General features: G+C 43.1%; 1 protein-coding gene across 1 annotated transcript; it reads right to left on the minus strand.

Annotated features, from left to right (window-relative positions):
* Positions 1-10,394: 10,394 nt before the first annotated feature.
* Positions 10,395-13,712, minus strand: LOC119518818 (60S ribosomal protein L23a-like). The gene has a single exon (XM_037816210.1). The coding sequence runs from the start codon at positions 13,493-13,495 to the stop codon at positions 13,025-13,027; it is 471 nt and encodes a 156-aa protein (XP_037672138.1). The 5' UTR covers positions 13,496-13,712; the 3' UTR covers positions 10,395-13,024.
* Positions 13,713-14,180: the final 468 nt, after the last annotated feature.

Here is a 14,180-nt window from a genome sequence, read left to right on the forward strand (position 1 = left end):
TAGCCTCATAACTTGTTACCAAACTAGCCCAGACTGGCTCTAAAGAGGCCTGGGCATAACCATTATAGTCAGGGGTGGAGATTTGTTCCAACCATTTCAAATGTTTCAAATTTGTGCGCTGCATGTTTCAAATTTGCCAGGGCTAGTTAGGCTTGACAAGTAGAATGTAACCTCTGGAGTATCCAGCCACTGGAGAAACGGGAGGGACTTGCGAGTTAGGTGTAGGGAATAAATACTGCTGGGTGTATTGTTATGGGCGCCAACCCCCCACATTTTGGTTGGGTGTCCATTCTTGCAAGATCGTAAATAAATTCTTTTCTTCTCCACAATCGGGTAAGCGTTTATTCTTTTTAGGAATAGTGCTTGTTTCTCACACCTACCAAGTCTGCTGGCCCAGATGGCCAAGCAAGCCCCTATTCTTTACATTTTACCCACTGCAGAATAAAGCCCGCCTGCCCTAAACCCTTCCATATAAACCTGAGAAGCCCTTGTCATAGCAGTAAGAGTCAAGCTAACTTCCTTTATATATAAGTCTACAAGCTCCTAGCTGCTTTCACTTTTGCAAATGAATTGACTTCCTTGCTTCTGCAAGACTTTTGGTGTCTGGAATAAAATGCTATAATCTGCAAACTCAATTCTGATTTGTGTTTTGACACTGTAAAGTTATATACAAAGGAAAACTACATGAGAGAGAATACTATATGATGCCAGTTAGTATACCGGTCCTATATGTTAGGACCAGTAATACATTCAACTAAAAAAACACAACCACTAAAAAGACAAAATTAAAACCACTTAATCCCCATAATCCCACCATTTCTATAAGCACATAAGATAGCATTCTTTCTTTCCGGTTCTTCCAGTTTTTGTCCATATGCAACAGAGCATGTGTATTTTACACAGTCCCAAACAAAGTATACATACAATTTTAAATTTAACCTTATTATTAGACTAAGTATTTTTCAGGTCATAATTATCAATTTAATGGCAGTGTAATGGCACATCAAGCTCCTGTAACTTACTAAAACCCTCTCACCCCAAAATCTGGAGGACATAGGTTGTTTCCAATATTTACTATTAATTGCTAACACTTTAATCAACATCTCCAAACCATCAAAAATCATCTTATTTGTTTGCTTCCAGTATATATATATTCTGTCTCTCCCCACTAGCATATGAAGTCTTCAAAAAGAGCAAAGATCTCATCTGTCTTAGTCACTGCTGATTAGTAAACCTAGGAAAGTGCCTGGCACATAAAATAATTGTCCTTCTGAGTCAATAAATTTTTTTTAATATATAGAGGAACAGACTAATATGGCTTTTAGTTTAAAACATATTACCCTAGAATAAATTTCTGTACACTGAAACAGTTGTGTCAAAATATATGCACAACTTGAACGTACTTCACAAAAGAGAATAAATAAATGGTCAGTAAGCACATGAAACAGTGCTCAAAACCATTAGTCATTGGGAAAATGTAAACTAAAATCACAGTGAGATACCACCACACACCACTAGAATGGCTAAAATTAAATATTTACACACCAAGTGTTGGTGAGCAGTTGGAGCAACTGGAATTCTCATAAACTTCTGAAGGGAGTGTACAATGGCATACTGGTTTTGTAGAATTGTGTGGCAGTTTCTCAAGATATTAAACATATACCTACTCTATGACCCAACAATTTTACCCAAGAGAGATGAAAACTTATGTCCACAGAGACTTGTACATGAATGTTCATAAAAATTTAGTCATAATAACTCAAAACTGAAAACAAACCAAAATGTCCATCAACAGAATGGATAAACAAATTGTGGTATATTTATTCAATGGAATACTACTCAGCAATAAAAAAGAACAACTTACTGATACACATGATGAAACAGATGAATCTTACAGATATTAAGCTGAAGATACCAGACATGAGACTCATACTATATAATTTTACTTATATAAGGTTCAAGAATAAGCAAAACAAAATCTATAGTGTTAAATTTCAGAACACTGGTTGTCTCTGGAGTGGGTTAAGGTGGGTAAGACGTAAGGGAAATTTCTGGGGAGATGGAAATGGTTTGGGGTCCTGGTTTCATAGATGTATACATTTGTCAAAATTCATGGAACTGCATGCTTAACATGTCACTTTATATAGGTAAATTATACCTCTCAATAAAGTTGATTAACAAGCAAAAGAGGAATGAACTACTGATACAGGCAACAACATGGATGAGATTTGCAATCTCAAAGACATTATGTTGAGTGAAAGAATACATCACAAAAAGAATACATGGTGCATGATCCCATTTATAAAAGTTCAAAACAGGTATATCTAATCTGTAGTAATAGAAATCAGAACAGTGGTTGCCTGGGGATGGGCTGAAGTGAGTAGGATTGATTGAAAAGGGGCACAAGTGAACTTTTGGGAGTGATGAAATGTTCAAATCTCGATTTGGGTCTGTGCCAAATCTGTATAAACAGAACCACTGCTGGTCTGGACTGGAGGAGATGAAGAATGAACAAATGGAAAGAAAAATTCTTCAAGGACAGAATCATGGATTTTGAGGTCTGGAGTCAGTCAAGGGGTCTCAGGCAGGGAGAACAGAGCAGCCCACGCATGTGGAAAGGGTGAGTTTGTCCCAGAGGCAGACAGCAGGCGTTCCACCTCAATTCTCAGGAAGAGTGCTGCCACCCCAGGCCCCAGAGAGGGTGGAGCACATTCCCCAGGGATTGGGAAGAGACTGGCTACCACCCCACTGTTCAGAGAGGGGAGAGCCTTTGCCCTGGAGAGGCAGAGTCTGGGTGCACCCTGATGTTTAAGGAGGGTGGGACCGAGAAGGTGGTCTCCCCAATATGTAGATATGTTGGAGCACTCACCCCAGCGTTTGGAGAGAAAAGGGCTGCCGCATAGGCCCTTAGAAAGGGTTGGACTCATGCTCTCTCAAGGCTCAAGGATAAAACATCATTGTATAAATGACTCGCAGACTTTGAAATCGAATGGAGTTTGCCCTGTGGGTCTTAGGAACTGTTTTGTTCCCATGAACCCTGTTTTCCTTACTGTTTCTCCTTATGGAAATGGGAATGTTTATGCTATGACTGTCCCTCCTTTGTCTAAGTTTCACAGGTCTACAGATAGAGGGGAATTTTACTTTGGGACAAGACCATGCTTGTAACTGATTTTGATAGTATCTTGTACTTGTATATCTATGGTTACTGAAATGATTTAAGCTTTTGTGATACCGTGATAGGATTACTGTATTTTGTACATGGAAGGATCATGTTTTTCTGGGGTTCAGGGGGTAGCATGTGCCAGTTTGGATATATTATGTCCCCCAAGAAAAAGCCATTATCTTTTAATCCAATCTCATGGGATATTGGGATTAGTCTGTTTCCATGGAGATGTGACCCACCCACCTGTGACTGACCTTTGATTAGGGTGTGGCCTCTTGATTGAATGTTTCCATGGAAGTGTGGCCCCACCAATTTAGCCTGGGTCTTGATTACTTTACCTGAGCACTACAAGACCTCAGAGAGAGGGAGCTTGGAGGGCTGCAGCTAAGAGAGGACAAAACGAACCAAGAGCAACATTTTGGAGAACACCATTTTGAAACGCAACCTGGGAGAAAGCAGACGTCCAGCCACGTGCCTTCCCAGCTAACAGATGTTTTCTGGATGCCAATGGCCATTCTTCAGTGAAGGTACCCTGTTATTGATGCCTTACCTTGGACACTTTATGGCCTTAAGACTATAACTTTGTAACCAAATAAACCCCCTTTATAAAAGCCAATCCATTTCTGGTGTTTTGCAAGTGGCAGCATTAGCAAACTGGAATAGGGTCATTGTTCCTCAGGTGTATACAGTTGTCAAAACTCATGGAATTGTACAACTAATATCTATGCATTATGCAAAATAAGACAGTTGTTTTAGTTTCCCAGTTGCTAAAACAAATACCATACAATCAATTGACTCATGGTTTCAGAAGCTAGAAGACTTGTTTCCTCACAGAGTCAATATCTTGTGGCTGGCCAGCAATCTCTAGAGTTCCTTGGCTTTTCTGTCATATGGCAATACACAGGCAGTGTCTTCTCCTTTCTCTTCAGGGTTCTGTTAACTTCCAGCTTCTGGCTGCTCCCCGGGGCTTTGCTTTCTGTGTCCAATTTCCTTTGTTTATACGGACTTCGGCCTTACTGGATGAAGGCCCACCCTCATTCAGTGTGGGCATATTTTAATAACATCTTCAAAGGTCCTATTTACAAATGGGTTCACACCCACAGGACCAGGGGTTGGGACCTGAACATACCTTTTGTGGGGGACATGATTTAATCTCCAACAATAATGTAATGAAAAACAGTAAAACCAAAGTTAAAAAAAAATAGAGGTAGTAATAAATTTATTTGTACTGTAAAAAAAACGGGTAAGAATGTTTTCTCAGTTCCTAACTACTCATCAAAACAGAGGACCTATGCACACATACTAGGCTGCAGAAGTAAGAGTATCAAATGCCATCTTGTCTTCCCAAATGATAAGTCTAATTCCAAGCATCCTCACCATCAATATGCTGCTGCTTCGAGACTACATCATTCATCAGGAGGCAGTGCCAGGTTCTACCTCCACACACTGTGGAGATGGCTAATGGGCTTCCTGGGTGAAATGATGCTCTTCTGGTCCTTACCCCTTAACTATACCTTTTTAAAAAACTAGATTTCCGAGGCATCTCTCACCCTTTCTTATCTCAAACATCTACACCCCAAAGCTTCTCATCAAAAGCAAAAGCATCAACACCAGAATCTCAACTGTGAATCCTATGGGGCAGGAGTCCTTGCTTAACGCAGAACTTGAAGTGGGGGTGCCCTTTGATTGCTAGTTCCTTACTGAGCCCAGCTGCTCCGAGACTGAGGGGCTGACTCCTGTAGTGCTTCCACTGCAACATAATTCCTAGAACTAAATCTGGTCACTGGGGGAACTGAGGGTAGGATTTTTGCATGCACTGGATTTGTAGGGCATTTCCTGACATTTCTTTTTCTTTCACTCCAGCTGCAACTATTGGGAGATGATTGGCACTTGTTTAAGCCAGGTGGCTGCTCCCAGGGAGGTGTAGGCTGGCACACCAACTGGGACAAGGAAACCAGCCGGTCAATATTCGGGGCAGTTGTGGGAAATAAAGAGTTTTCTGCTATGGTGCCACTCCCTTCTCTCAGCTGGTGTTTATCCTTCAAACGGAGGGTACTGGAGATCGAATCATGTCCCCCATGAAGACATGTTCAAGTGTTCCATCGGCATTCCTGTGGCTGTGAGCCCAATTGTAAAGAGGACCTTTGAAGATATTATTAGTTAAGGTGTGGACTCATTTCTGAATAGGATCTTCAAAGATCCTATTTAGATGAGAAAAAAATGAATCAACAATGAGCCTTCATCCACATGACTTCAGTCCTTATAAGGCCCAGGAGATTCAGATGCAGTCCGAGAAAGCCACAGGAAGGAAACAAGGAGACAAATCTCCTGTAATCTTGGCAGAGATGCAAGCCCAGGAACCCTAAGAATTGTGCAAGCCATTACCAAAATGCTAGACTGCAGGGGAAAGCATGACCTGTCCAGGCCTTGATTTTGGACTTTACCTTCCAAAACCATGAGACAATAAACTTCTGTTGTTTAAACCAACCAGTCTGTGGTATTTGACATACCAATCTGGCAAATTAGGACAGAGGGTGCTCAGCCAGAAGCAACCTGAGAATCCCCCTCCTCTCCAGGCTGGGAGGACACGTTCTTGTGAAGCTTGAGGTTCTGATAAATTGACTTTCCCCAGATCACATGGCCTGATAAGTGATAAATCCGATTTGATTTCAGGTCAGCACAATTCCAAAAAGCACTGGGCAACATCACCAAAACACCGCGGGCAGGGCAAGAGGCTGACTTCCCTGAGATCGGAGGGGTCTTCTCAGGGCACAGCCCCGGTGCGCCAAGAATGACCCCAGACTTCATTCCACTTTCTTTCCATTCACAGCGCCCTGGCCCCGGCTGGCCCCCACTTCCTTCCCCGCCACCACGAGCCGTGAGCCGCGCCGGCACTTGATTGGCCGAGGCCAGCCAATCAGCGGAGGGCAACAGCCCTTCTCCCCGGCACCATCCAAACCGCCCTTTGGGCAGCAAAGGGGCCTGAGAAGCCGGCGGCTGGGTGAGCGTGGTCTATCGGACTGCGCCGTATATGGAATTCCTCGTCTTAAGACAAATTTCGTCTCCATGACTCAACCGTGTGTCCCGTGGACAGGGATCTTGCCTGTTTTCCTCACCGCTGAATCTCCACACCTCGCTCATAGCAGGGGCACAATAAACAACTGCTGAATCAGGGAATGAATGAATCAATTAATGAATGAGAAGCAAATAATCAGCTCTCACGATCACGCCTTTGATCCAGGGGCGTCTGCATTCCTTCTCAGCAAATGGTTGCAGATTCGCTCTGCTTGCGTCGGGGAGAGCGCTCACAACGCCTTCACCCTCATTGCCTCTATGTGCGAGAAGCAAGAGGAGGGGAAAACAAAGAGGAATGCTTTACGGATCCAGACCAAGTTTGTACTTGGACCACAAAGGTCCAACTAATAACTTATAACTTATTTGTAATGATAAAACGGATTAAAATATATAATTGTATCAAAAAAGGGATGGGGATAATTTTTTTGGAAGATATCTCACACTTTCATTGCTTCATACACATTAACAGAGCAATTTCTTTTTGCAGCATGCTGCAGGCTGCTAGGAACGCCTCGGTGACTAAGACACATCTCGTACTCTACTGGACTTAAAGTCCCTGGGAAGACAAACATTTATCAGTCTCAAAAAGGGGGGGTGAGGTAAATACAGTCTATTGGTTAAGGCCTGGAGACAGCCTGTCTAGGCTTGAGCCTGGCTTGCTACTTCCAAGCCAGGTGTGGCAGGGCAAATTACTTCACCTCTTTGTGCCTGTTTTCTCATCTGTAAATCCCTCTGCTGTGAGGGACAAATGAGTTAATATGCATAGATCTATTTTTTAGAAAGTGGCCTGACACAATGTCAATAAGGGATGCACAGGGCACTATGGGAGATTATGGCAGGGAAACAGGGGACACGTTCCTGAAAAAGTTATTTTTACCATGGAAAGATTAGAAAGAGTCAGACAAAAGAAAGGGAAGGACTCAGAGAGAAGAGGAAAGAGATTCAAGTAAATATCAGCAGTGGTATTTGTTGGGGACAACTTCATACAGGGGCAAGCCCTGTCCCACAGGGAATTAAAATCTCCTGTGCTGGTGAGGGGAAAGGGAGATGTGCCAGTTTGAATGTATTGTGTCCCCCAAATGCCATTATCTTTGTGGTCTTGTGGGACAGACGTTTTGGTGCTGGGTAGATGTGCTTGGAATGTGCCCCACCCAGCTGTGGGTGGTGACTTTGGTGGGATACTCCCATGGAGGTGTGACCCCACCCATTAAGGGTGGGCCTTGATCAGTGGAGCCATATAAAACATGCTGACTCAAAGAGACTGAATGGAGTGCAGCTATGAGTGACGTTTTTAAGAGGAGCAAGCTTGCTAGAGAGGCACATCCCGGGAGAAAGCCATTTTGAAACCAGAACTTTGGAGCAGACGCCAGCCATGTGCCTTCCCAGCTAACAGAGGTTTTCCAGACGCCATTGGCCATCTCCACTGAAGGTACCCGATTACTGATGTGTTACCTTGGACGTTTTGTGGCCTTAAGACTGTAACTGTGTAGTGAAATAAACCCTCATTTTATAAAAGCCTATCCATCTCTGGTGTTTTGCATTCTGCAGCATTAGCAAACTAGAACAGGAGAGCTACAAGAGTTTAAAACTGTTGAACAGCAGACTGGCTGCAGGCAATTCTAGAAGAAATCCCATGTGTGAGTCCCAGGACAGCAGTTGTCTCTATGACCCTGAATCTCAAAAGTCAGGTATAGGTTTGGGAGTTGCTTGCAGATACAGATAAAACCACAGGTTAGAATGAGATCATCTGAGGTAAAGAAAGACGAATGGATGGCCTAGGACAGAGCCCTGAGGAAAAGTCATATTTAAGAACCAACTAGAGAAAAGGGAGTCTACAAAGGAGACAGAGAAGCAGCTAAAGAGAAGAAAGGCCAGCCAGTGTAGTGTCACCTTATTCACAAGAAGAGTGGGTGGAGGAAGGATTGTCCACAGTGTCCAATGCTGCTCAGAAGTCAAATATGAAGAGGACTAAAATGTACTTTTTGGATTTAGGAACATGTAGGTTATCAGTGTCCTTGGTGAAAGGTATTCCAGGGGTAGTGGAAGTAGTCAGACTGCAGAGGGATAAGGAGTGGGATTCATTAAGTAGAAGCAACTCCTAAGATTTCTGGCATCAAGGAGAAATGTAAGCCTGGAAAGGGATGAGGCATAGGAGGAGGGCTGAGTTTTAAGGAGACAGATTTGAACATAAAATGCCAATGAGAAAGAGCTAACAGCAGGGAGAGTCTGAAAACGACTGGGGAGATGGAGCAAGTCCTTAAAAATACAGGAGAGGGAATTTGGTGGATTGGCAGAGAAATTTAGACCGGAGTAGGGATGCAGCTCCCATTGTAACAGGAGGTAGAGGTTGTGCTTGGAGGAAGACCTAGTGGTGGAAGGCTGAGGGAGTTTCCTTGTGTTGGCTGTTTCCTTGGAGTAGGGAGTTATTTGCTGACAGCAGAGGGGAATGATCAGGTTGGAAGTTTGAAAGTCTTGACGGGGTCATTTGAAGAGTGAGGAGTTAATCACCATGGACTTAAGATCCAAGGAACTAGAGGCATTGGCAGCTCTTTCTGAAGTTATCCCCACCATTGATGTTAAGTATGAAATCAGATGACTAGAATATTTGTCCCACAGTGATTGTACTTGTTTTAGAAATTAACGAAGCAATGCCTAAACAGTGGAAGCTGGTCTGTTGTTAAACCTGGACTCAATTGGCCTTGGCTTATCAGGACAATTTCTATGTAAATACAGAAGTAGTTGGTGGATGAGAGGAATATAAATAGACCAGAGAACAACACATATGGTATGTGTGGCTACACAACCTGACCAGAGGCTGACACTCATGTCCTTTTAAGTCTAAGCAGGAGAGGTTTGCTCTCAGGCATACGCTAAGAACCTAAGACCATATGGCCATTCTCCACTTGGGGAATTCCATGGATGCTGGATGTATGTGGGCAAGGACATAACAGCACAGTTGTAGCACTGCTGTGAGACTCACAAAATGTGTCCGAGTACTTCCAAGAAAGATCCATCTGGACATTCCACCCAGCCTCACTTCCTGAGGGAGAAACTGGCCATGTTCCTACTGGCCACATAAAACAAAGGCCTTCCCGCTCCCCACACCCCACTCACCGTAACCACCTCTATCTACGTGGCAGAGGGATGAGCTTCTCATCTGAGTTGCTAAAATCCCAGGGAGCCACTGATAATCAGGCTTCATATAATAGTCTCTTCCTCCATCTACTCCTATCCCCCATTTCATAACTAGAGCTACTTATGGAGAAGCCCCATTGCCCTGCTGAATACCAAAGCCAAAAGTTTCTGAGCCAAGGCAATCGCATTCAAAAAACGGGGGCTGGATGAGCCCTCTATCTTGGAGCTTGCCCTTATGAAGCTTGTTACTGCAGAGGAAAGGCTAAGCCTGAGTCTCCCCCAGAGAATCTCTTTGTTACTCAGATGTGGCCCCTCTCTCTCTAGCTAAGCCACCTTGGTGGGTGAAATCACTGCCCTCCCCTCTATGTGGGACCTGACTCCCGGGGTGTAAATCTCACTGGAAATGCAGGATATGACTCCCAGGGATGAGCCTGGACCTGACATCACAAGATTGAGAACATCTTGATCAAAAGGGGGAAGCAAAATGAAACAAAATAGTTTCAGTGGCTTAGAGATTCCAAAAGGAGTCGAGAGGTCACTCTGGTGGGAATTGTCATGCACTATACAGATATCCCTTTTTAGGTTTTAGTGCATTGGAATAGTTAGAAGTAAATACCTGAAACTATCAAACTACAAACCAGTAGTCTTGACTCTTGAAGATGATTGTATAACTATGTTTACATGGGGTGACAGTGTGATTGTGAAAACCTTGTGGATCACACTCCCTTTATCCAGTGTATGGATGGATGAGTAGAAAAATGGGGACACAAACTAAATGAAAAATAGGGTGTAGGGCGGGATGGGGGAGTGGAATGATTTGGATGTTCTTTTTTACTTTTATTTTTTATTCCTATTTTTATTCTTTCTGGTGTAAGGAAAATGTTCAAAAATAGATTGGGGGGATGAATGCATAACTATATGATGGTACTGTGAACAGATGATTGTACACCATGGATGAGTGTATGGTATGTGAATATATCTCAATAAAACTGAATTAAAAAAAAAAAAAGAAAACAGGAGCTGGAAAGAAGGGCCTAAGATGGGAGTGTGACAAATGTCCCCAGGCCCCCACACTGCCTCTGACTTCCCACTAGGTGTCTGAAACTCTTCTGGAGAAGCCTGTCCCAGATTCAGGATTAAAAAGGCAGGTGATGGGAGCCTCCTAGTGCTAGCCCCTCTGGTACCTCATGTCCACTGTGTCATTTTTGGAAGAGGCTGAGATCTAAGTCAGGTAACAGACTGACGAACATTTATCCTCAAGCAGAGAAAGCAGTCAGCTGACACTGTGGGGGACTCCCAAGAACCTGTATCTATGTCCAAGACCAAGAGAAACCCAAAGAGAACCCTGAAATCCATAAAAACTGGGGTGGGGAAGGGGTAAAGGACAGGGGTCAAATTCTTGAAAAGGTGACAGGCTTATATCATACATGCTGTATACGAGGCTCAACCTGATGCCATCTGCCGTTCCAAACATTTTCTTTGGGATTTTGTATGGTGCATCTAATTTTTAAGAGCCACATCAAATCCTTTTTGGAGTAACAACAGAAAGATATAAAAGTCTATAGTTCTTTATGGTATCCTTCCAGTGCATTCCTTCTTCTGTGTTCTCAGTACAGCCAACAAGAACCTGGCACTTGCTGTGTGATGGGACTGATGCAACAATCTTCTAACTGGTTTCTCAGCCATCAGCCTAATACATTTCTGCTCTACTAACTTTCTTAAAAAAATAATCTCATCAGTTCTTTTCTGTGATAAAAGAATCTATAGTACATCTCAAGCAGTCCAAACTTCATCGTCTACCTAGTGAGACTTTGCTAAAGTACATCTCAAGCAGTCCAAACTTCATCATCTACCTAGTGAGACTTTGCTCTGCCCATGTGGCCAGGCTGCTCTCCTCACTACACCTTTCAAATACTGTATTTATCCTGATGAACTTAAGTTACATTCTTTTCTTCCTGTCTACGACACTCTTTTTGTCACTTAGAATCCCACACTTCCCTCATATACAAATTCCACTTGACAAAATTTTCTCTAACCTCAGAAATCCTTACTTTCTAAATTCCAGTGACACTACAGATCCTTCATGTTAAATAGTAAATAAGAGATGGAAACAACAAAAGATCACCTACCTCCAAGCCCTATTTCTGTTATTTCTTAGGACTAGAAAAACGGAATGTAAGGACTTCCTACCTCTTTCTGAAGAATTAGCCAGCATCCAATGGGGGAAAAAAAAAGAGACTGAGGAGCTCTCCAGCAAATGAGCAGGGCCCCTGGCCTACGGAGATATTCAGATTGCTCGTGTTGGAGCAAAGTCAACTGAAATAGAATAGGAATATCAGGTAATAACCAGCCTATGGAATCATATGTCAGCTTTCATTTACGTATGATTACTAATATCAGCAACCAGAAAGATGCTGTTGTTTCCTTCTAATACTCATTAATGTCTTAGTAACAAACATTTCATAATTAAGTTCAATGAACATCAATCAAGAATACATTGACTGATTAGTTCTTTTGCATAAAACCAATGAGTAACACTCAAATAATAAAATCTACTGTTTATGGATATGAACATATCCAGAATTTTCCATCTGACCAGAATTTCCTTTTCCCAAGTCAGTTTTTCTATCCTAGAGCAAAGCTGATCATTTCATATGTAGGAACTTACTAAATTCAGCTCACAAAGGGCTCTATACATTTTTATCTGACGTCTCTAGGCCATACAAGGACACAGAGGCAGCCTGTGGCCAGCAAGCCTTGGGAGTCAGGTGCCAGCAGGAATGAGTGGTGAAGGAATATGAACTGCAGTGACACTAGGGCAATATTCCAGAGCCATCCACAACAGCGGGTCTTACCTTTCAAAAAAATCCGAATCCTTTGGGAGTTTCTCCCCAGGCAAATGCATTTGAACTAAAAATTCTGTGTATACTTCAGAATCCATGAAACTCATCCATTAAATTCTTAGGGATGCACAAACCCCAGATTAAGAACTGCTGACTTCATGCTACCAGACACCCATTTACTCCTGAAGCACATCTTTTCCTATTTTCCTTCCTAGACTTAGGGCTACAATAGTAGACAGGTTTACATGTGGTTGGGAGGTAGGATGTAGTTGGTTGCAGCCTAGTGAGGAATCTGTACTCCTTGAATTACTGCCCTTGTTTTCACTTATTTTAGGACTTGAAATTTCAGGTTGGTCCACAGGACTTCAGGTACGGGGGAAGAGGGATCATAAAATTTCTTCTCTTCTTCCAAGGTTTTCAAGATGGGGCAAAGCTGGCCAGAAGCATAAAGAATACCCTGCAAAGTCAAATACTCACTGGGGGACTGTGGCAGAATTGGCAATTTGTGGGTGTGTGCAGTATCTGTAATGTCAGATGAAGGAAACCACCTGCAGGCTGGCATTGGCCCCTTCTCTTTCCAGGAGAGAGAGCTGACCCTAAAACACAGATGCCTACAGTGAAGCTTTGTCACTGGAATAGTACTCAGCACATAAAATCCCCCTTCCTGGTCCAGTCCTAGAGAGTAGCCACTCTGTACGAAGGTTAGAGCTGAAGAGGACTCCTTTTGGCTGGGACTTCATATTGTTCTTTTTTTTTTTTTTTTAATGGTCAAAAAACTTATATTTAGAATTTGCCAGCTGGACTCAGTTTAGATGATCCCAATTTTATTGGCAACATCCAAAGCATCATAGTCAGGAGCCAGTCGAACATATGCCTTCTTCTCTCCATCAGGCCTGATCAGGGTGTTGACCTTTGCCACATCAATGTCATAGAACTTCTTCACAGCCTGATTGACCTGGTGTTTGTTGGCTTTGACATCCACAATGAACACAACTGTGTTGTTGTCGTCAATCTTCTTCATGGCTGACTCAGAGGTCAGAGGGAGCTTGATGATGGCACAGTGGTCAAGATTGTTTCTCCTGGGGGCGCTCCTCCGAGGATATTTGGGTTGTCTTCTGAGACGCAGTGTCTTGGGCCACCGGAATGTAGGTGAAGTGCAGATCTTCTTTTTCTTCTGGCTGTGGACACCTTTCACTACTGCCTTCTTGGTTTTCAAAGCCTTTGCTTTAGCTTTGGTTTTGGGAGGGGCAGAGGCTTCCTTCTGCGCTTTCGGCGCCATCTTCGTGAAAAGCTTCACGTTGTTCTTGCAACAGTTTCATCTCACCTTTGCTCTGTCACTCTGGGTACCGATAGCCTTGGCCAGGTAGGAGGAGATGTCCATTCCCATTATTTGCTCTGACTATTCTGCAAAAAGATGCCAAGGGAGGATGGAGCAAAGGCCTTTTCAATTACTCTTGCCTTGGATGAACTAGTCCCTTGGTCACAACTGTTTGTATTCCAAGCACTGTGAACACAAGACATTCAAATTTGAAATTATTGCTCTTCTCTGTCAAAACTTGCCTCCTGGGATCCAGAGATTACTGATGACCACTTCAGGAGCTGACTTGAAGCAAGCCATTAGAGACTTGAGACCACAATTTTCACTGAAGTTGTAAACCTCAGATCACCTTTTATTTGTTTGGGCCAATAAGGGGTCAAATGAATGTTAGGGATGAAAAAGAGATGCTGCAAGTGCCAGCAAGACCAGGTTTTGTAGCAAGCTGGGGCCACCACTAACAATCCACAATGACATCTCCATAGGACTTGCTCACGTACAAGTAAGAGACCCACCAATAATCAGATGTGTACTATACAACATCACACCGGCTGAGAAAGAACAGGTCATGGCCCTGTGACACAAACCTACATACAACAAAGGTCTTAGATTGGCACTTAAGTCTATGCTTAGCAAATCCCTCCCTGCT

Source organism: Choloepus didactylus, chromosome 22, assembly GCF_015220235.1.
Source record: "Choloepus didactylus isolate mChoDid1 chromosome 22, mChoDid1.pri, whole genome shotgun sequence".
In the NCBI taxonomy this organism is placed as follows: Eukaryota; Metazoa; Chordata; class Mammalia; order Pilosa; family Megalonychidae; genus Choloepus; species Choloepus didactylus.

Coding starts and splice junctions, on each gene's coding strand:
- LOC119518818 (XM_037816210.1), bottom strand. CDS start 13,495: ATGGCGCCGAAAGCGCAGAAGGAAGCCTCTGCCCCTCCCAAAACCAAA.